Source organism: Capricornis sumatraensis, chromosome 5, assembly GCF_032405125.1.
Source record: "Capricornis sumatraensis isolate serow.1 chromosome 5, serow.2, whole genome shotgun sequence".
In the NCBI taxonomy this organism is placed as follows: domain Eukaryota; kingdom Metazoa; phylum Chordata; class Mammalia; order Artiodactyla; family Bovidae; genus Capricornis; species Capricornis sumatraensis.
Window position 1 is genome coordinate 106014077 of NC_091073.1, and position 6783 is coordinate 106020859.

The 6783-nt window shown below is 48.7% G+C and overlaps 1 protein-coding gene across 2 annotated transcripts in view; it reads right to left on the bottom strand.

The window, feature by feature from the left end:
* The window catches only part of DGKI (diacylglycerol kinase iota), a 504155-nt gene extending 498283 nt beyond the window's left edge, over positions 1–5872 (bottom strand). For both annotated transcript variants that reach the window (XM_068972548.1, XM_068972547.1), the window contains exon 1: positions 5478–5872. In XM_068972548.1, coding sequence (XP_068828649.1) covers positions 5478–5872 — 395 coding nt within the window. The remainder of the gene's footprint in view (positions 1–5477) is intronic.
* Positions 5873–6783: the final 911 nt, after the last annotated feature.

The window sequence follows — 6783 nt, forward strand, 5'->3', positions numbered from 1 at the left end:
GTATGTGAAGCACAGATGAAAATAAATAATATAAATAAAAGTGGTTTACAAAGGAGGATGCTGTGTACTGATGTTCAGGAAAAGAAAACTTTCCCCCATACACTATACATCCCCAAGCAAGGAAAAACAAGTTCTATGTTCTCCTACTCAGCTTTCAACATGCCAACAGTCTTTCCTAACATCACAATGTTGTGTTTCAGGGAAATACTCGAAATGGAAATACTGTCTTCTTATCAACATGTAAAGAATAACAGAGCCATTTTTACCATGCAGCATAATATAAGAAGCTAAATGCTCCTTGTGACTTTTATCTCATATCCCAAATTCCCTTTCAGGAGGGTCTGATATTACCATCCAGGTTTATAAATAGAGAAACTGAAGCACAGGCATTAATAACTCATAAGTAACAGCAACTGCCCAGTCCTCCTTACAAACAAAATCACACTTGATCATTTATTCTGTGCTGCTCATGGAGGTACAGACAGGCCACCTCTTCCCTGGATCAAGGTTCACCTACACAACACCTGTGTAGTTTTTATTAAAAGTCATATAAAACTCTAAACATGGAGATCTTCAGAGATAGCAGGTGTAATGTAGGTGGTTTTGTTCTCAGAAGCAAAACCAATGTATTTTCTGGTGATTGTGAATTTAGATTCATTTCTATTTCTGAAAGAGTAGAGGAGTTCCTTAAAATTATACGGCCAAAGGGACACAGTCCAAAGAATAAATTATATAAGAGAGAATAAATAATGACCTGTGGCATACTGTGGAAGAGGTAAAAGAACAGCTGACATTCATGAGAACACAGACATCCAAGGCACACATTCAAAACAGAAGTGAATGTTTAGGGGAGAAGGATGAGGTCTAAAGAGAATGTCATTTAGAGTCAGATCTGGGTTTAAATTCTGTCTCCTACCCAAGTTCTAATCCTTAGGTTTGTTTATAAAATATAAATAACAATAATCATATCAACAACAGAAGGGCTCCAAATAGGAAAATGAGAACATCAAGGCTGTATATTGTTACCCTGATTATTTAACTTATATACAGAGTACATCATGCGAAATGCTGGGCTGGATGAAGCACAAGCTGGAATCAAGAAATATCAATGACCACAAATACTCTGATGACACCACTCTTATGGCAGAAAGTGAAGAGGAACTAAAAAGCCTCTTGATGAAAGTGAAAGAGGAAAGTGAAAAAGTTGGCCTAAAGCTCAACATTCATAAAACTAAGATCATGGCACCCAGTCCCACCACTTCATGGCAAATAGATGGGGAAACAATGGAAATAGTGAGAGACTTTATTTTGGGGGGCTTCAAAATCACCACAGATGGTGACTGCAGCCATGAAATTAAAAGACACTTGCTCCTTGGAAGAAAAGCTATGACCAACCTAGACAGCATATTAAAAAGCAGAGACATTACTTTCCCAAAAAGGTCCATCTAGTCAAACCTATGGTTTTTCCAGTAGTCATGTATGGATGTGAGAGTTGGACTATAAAGAAAGCTGAATACCGAAGAATTGATGCTTTTGAACTGTGGTGTTGGAGAAGACTCTTGAGAGTCCCTTGGACTGCAAGGAGATCCAACCAGTCCATCGTAAAGGAAATCAGCCCTGAATAGTCATTGGAAGGACTGATGCTGAAGCTGAAACTCCAATCCTTTGGCCACCTGATGCAAAGAGCTGACTCATTTGAAAAGACCCTGATGCTGGGAAAGATTGAAGGCAGGAGAAGGGGATGACACAGGACAAGATGGTTGGATGGCATCACCAACTCAATGGACATGAATTTGAGCAGGCTCTGGAAGTTGGTGATGGACAGGGAAGCCTGGTGTGCTGCAGTCTCTGAGGTTGCAAAGAGTCGGACATGACTGAGCAACTCAACTGAACTGAATCATCATGACCGTCATGAAGAGTAAATAAGACAGAACATGAGACGGTTGGATGGCAGCATTGACTCAGTGAACAAGAGTCTGAGCAAACTCCAGCAGATAGTGAAAGACAGGGGAGACTGGCATGCTGCAGTCCATGGGGTCACCAAGAGTCGGACACAACTGAGCAACGGAACAACAGGACAAATTCAGTGCCATTCCTGGTACACAGGAGACAATGAACATCAGCTACCTTCTCCTTCCCTTCCCCTGTGTGTTTCTAAAAGATATTTTTTGTTGTTATACTGACTTAAATGGGAACTCTTACAGTGGTTTAAAAAACAGTTCCTACACATTATATAGTCATTGGCACATATGTATCTGTTGCAGCACCATAATTTGCAAAGAAAAAGGAAGTAGCAATTTTAACAGAAAAGTACTAGTTCACTTGCACTGCCTTCTAAAGCCTTCAGCTTTATGGTCTACAGAGATTATTTGCTCTAGGGGAGCAGAATGTGAAATAAAGGAAAAATTCTCGTGGGAAAAAACGTTCCCCAAAAAAGAAAGAGAAGATAATGAGGGGAAATCGAGGGGTATAGAAAGGAATTTATTTTACTTAACAAAGTAAAAGTTAAGCAAAATGAATAATCTGCCTCCAGAAATGGTTATTTAAAGGTTTTTTGCAAAGGGCTCTGGTTCCTAAAAAGACAGGAGTCATTGCATATGCCCACCCACTCCTCATTTATTTTTAAACCCTAGCTTATATGTTCCTTAGCAACAGAAGGAGCAGATGAGACCCCCTACACTCAGGCGCACACACACCCTCTCCCCTAGCCCCCTTCTTCTCTCCTGTCATGTCATTCTGTAAACACCCATGTTCTGCAAAAGATATTTATTTTTGACCACCTGCAAATCTCTTCCTCCCCACCTCAACTGACCCCCTTGACACCGTGGCCATATTCCACACCCTAACTCAGCCCTTTCACCTAGATTCCATTCTGTGAGGTGTTCTTGACCCCCATCCATTATCTTTCTCCAGACACCGTCCTTGGCTGTCCCCTCCCCCACAGAAGTGAGGTGATGTGGTTGGTCCTCACTGAGGAGACAACGCTCAACTTCAGTCAAAGTCCCTTTTCTTACAGACCATTCATCAACCCACCAGTGAAATGGCCAGGCCTAGCTACATCTGAGTCCAGCATAAATGGCTTCCATGATGAATAGGTATGCCATTCACCACCCACTCACCATGTCTCTAAAAAAATAATCCTCCTCATCATCAAAATAGAGACACTCTCCAGGCTACCAGCACAAACACATGCTGATGAAATACCTACCTTTCTCTGTCTTTCCTCTGACTTTGGGACTGCTAGCCATGTTTGGCTGAGTATGGATTATGAGTTTAAAGATCATCTGGGGGTTTTGGGGGGGAACACAGAGCAGCAGTCCTCAGATATTAGTGTGCTTATGCATCACCTGAGGAGCCTGTTAAAAATGCCCACCCATGGAAAGTTTGATTTTGAAAGTGTGGGGTGGGGGGCATCTTTAACCAGCCTCCTGAGATGATGCTGATACAGGAGGCTTCCTGAATTGGAGACTGTAAAGCTTTATTTAAAAGGAAATGATGTTCACAAGGCAGAAGCCACTTCTGTGGACTCTAAGGCAGATGCAGTCTTATTCTTTCTCTACAGGAAAAAAAAACAAACACCACTATCTGGGTCTACATCTGTGTTTGCCTGTGAACACCCATACACATGTATGTGTGAGCATGCAACCCAGAAAGCCACAGTCCCACACAGTACTCTTTTCCAAGAGAGAGAGGCTCAGGGAATGACTCCTGCCAAGAGGCGAGCTGAAATGATTTCCCTTGCAAACTCTGGCTTTGCAACCCAGGAGGAGTCTGATGATGAATACCAATGACACAGGAACGATTCTAGGCCCAGGAGCCCAGACACACAATATGTTTCATGTAATCAACTGCTCCACAGCCTCCAACTCACAATTCCTAAATTAGGCTGAATGTAGTCCCTGGTCCCCTCAGGGCCAGACAAGCCATCCTAGCTAGGAAGTAGAACTGCCTGTGTCCTAGCCTACCTCCTCAGAGCTGCCTCACTTTCCACCACTTGTCTATTTTTAGAAACCAAAAATATCAAGAGAAAGATCCATTTTGTCCTGATCTACGTGAGTAACTAAAAGAGCAAGTCAGGTGGGAAACTCCCTAAATGCACAAATGAACAAAATGCCCTTGAGGGACAAGGGAGCAACATTTTCCCCAGGAAGATGGTTTTGGAGTGGCAAGGACTAAATACTTAGACACAGAGCACATGCCCTAGTGACCAGGTCCTCCAGTCCAGGTGATGCCCATGGGGATCCCAATGATTCACACACATGCCCCCAGAAATACAACACACATCCTCACAAACCCACACACCTCTGTCATCTGCTTTTGCTTACATAACAGCACATGGTGTAACAGCCTTAGTACTTTATATGGGTTTCTGAGAGGACTGCTAACTCAAAATGAGGGTCCCTTGCTTTCTTTTCAAGGAGTACTCCGAGCCTGAGCAAGTGAACATCTTTGCAATTCTATGCTTGTTTATCACTTCAACTTTTAAGATTAACAAGCAGGAAGGGTAATCTCCCAAACTCTCCAAACCTATCAATATCTTTATTCTTGCCTTGGGTGGGAGACTGGGCAGGGCAGAGGAGAGAACTTACTGAATCCTCCTTTCTTATCTGTGACTCCTGAAACAGTGTGGGGTAATCTTTTAAAGCATCATTTGGGGGCCATTTATCCCACACTGTCCTTGTCTTGCAAATACACCCATGCTGGGCACAAGAATGGCCCCATTCTTGCCCTCACACCTTGCGTGCCAACAGGCTCCCCAGGTCGTCCTTCTGGGCACACTCAAGAGAAGTGGTACTTTTCTGATAAAATTACTACTTCCTTTTTCTTTGCAAATTATGGTGCTGCAACAGATACATATGTGCCAATGACTAGTTCCCGGGGACGGCGGCGGGGGGGGGTGTCACATGTACAGGTACCCTGGGAACTAGTTGCGTACGTACAAACAGAGATTCACAACGCAGCAGGACCAACTTCCATAAGGATTTCTCTCCAGTGTAGAGCGCTGTTCTTTTCTACCCGTCTGTGATCTCAAGTATCAACTTTGTGCCAAAGGTTCACTCAGTGAAATCAGGAACGGAGGGAGAGTGGGTGAAGATGACCCAGGCTTAGGGACAACTTCGAGGACTTCTCTCAAGAAAGCCGGCACCTGTGTGTGCACCGCCTCACACTCACACACACACACACACACACACACACACACACACACACACGCATTTTTATTGTTGTTCTGACCTCAGAGAACCAGTCTTCTCTCCAGTTCCGGAGGGAAACCTGGCAGACGTAGCTTCCCTCCAGCCCAGAAAGATGGGATGGGAAGTGAACACACAGCCCAGAAGGGGGAGGAAGAAGTAGAGAGACAGAAAGAGCGAGAGAGAGAGATGCCCCGAGTCCGAAGAAGCGCCTCTCCGAGGGCGTAGAACCGGTCTCGCGCCGCGCAGCGGCACCTGCCTCCCGGTTGCCCAGGCTCGCGCGCCTACCTGTAAGAGACCTGCTTCCGGAAAGTTAAGTTCCGCAGCTTCTCCTCCAGTGCCTCGTCCTTCTCCTTCGGGCCGGCGGCCCCGGGCTCTTCCAGGGCAGCCGCTGCCGCTGCCCCCGCGCCCCTCGGGTCCGCGCCGCCCTCGGCGCCCAGGCAGCAGCTCCCGGCGCCGCTTCCGCTGCTGCTGCTGCCGCCTGTCGCCCCCTTCTCCTCTCCCGCCGAGGAGCTGGGGTTCATGGCGACCGCTCCGGCGGCCGCGGAGGGAGCCGAAGCGCCGCCGCTGCTGAGGCCGGGCCGGCGGACGGCGCTGACGGCTGCTGCCACTGCAGGAGAGCGAGCAGGTCCGCGCGCCGCTGGCAGGGGCGGCAAATGGCAGCCCCTTCCCGCAGCATCCATCCGCGGCGGCCCCGCACCGGGGCATTGTGGGAAACTCCGTGCCTCCACTCCCCCTCCCCGACCAATCAGAGGCCACCTCCCTCCACCTCCCCTCACCCTCCCCGCTGCATACCCGCGCCCTCCCGCCCCTCTGGCCTTTTCCGAAATCCGGAGCACCTGCCACCGCTGCACCTGAACTCCGCCCTGAGGCGCCGGGTGGCCGGAGAGGTGGACAGAGGACGGAGTTGGGGGGTGGTGAGGGGAGGAGGGTGAGGAGTTGCCCGGCTGGGCGCGCAGACAGGGGCAGCAGAAAGAGGAGAGCTCCAAAGGGAAACTCGGAGGACGGCGTGCCGCGCCCTGGTTATTACACGAGGAAACGGAGACCAGGAAGGGAAAGCTGCCCTGACCGGGCTGCCGGCCCGGGAGCGCTAGCGCCCACCTTGGTCCCCGTCCCCGTGCCTGACGTCCGAGGTCCGGGACGGCATTCTCCCACCGCCGCTGCCCGACCCTACACGGCGGAGCCCGGCAAAAGCCGTCCTACGCGGGAAACCTTGTGGGGAATGCAACGCGCGCGTGGTCCGTGCGAACCTAGGAGAGAATTCGTGCGCAGGGTAAATGAGGGAGGAGGAGGAGGTAAGTTTAACATGCAGGCGGAAATCTGCCTCCTCTCTCAGGACAAGGGCTGGGATCCCCTCATCCCTAAATCCCCCAGCCTAGAGCCTTCCTTACGCATAGAAAGATCTTCCTAAAGAGCTCTTCATAGACTGAATCAGATCACAGGCCGCTCAGCAAAGTAGAAACACCGAGAGAACCAGGAGGCAGAGTGAGGACCGAGCGCTGGTTGCTAATGCGGGCGGCAGAGCAGGGAGGGGAGGATGGGCAGCCCGAAGGGGGGCTTCCAACCTCTCCAGACCCCACTGCCGAACAAAGCC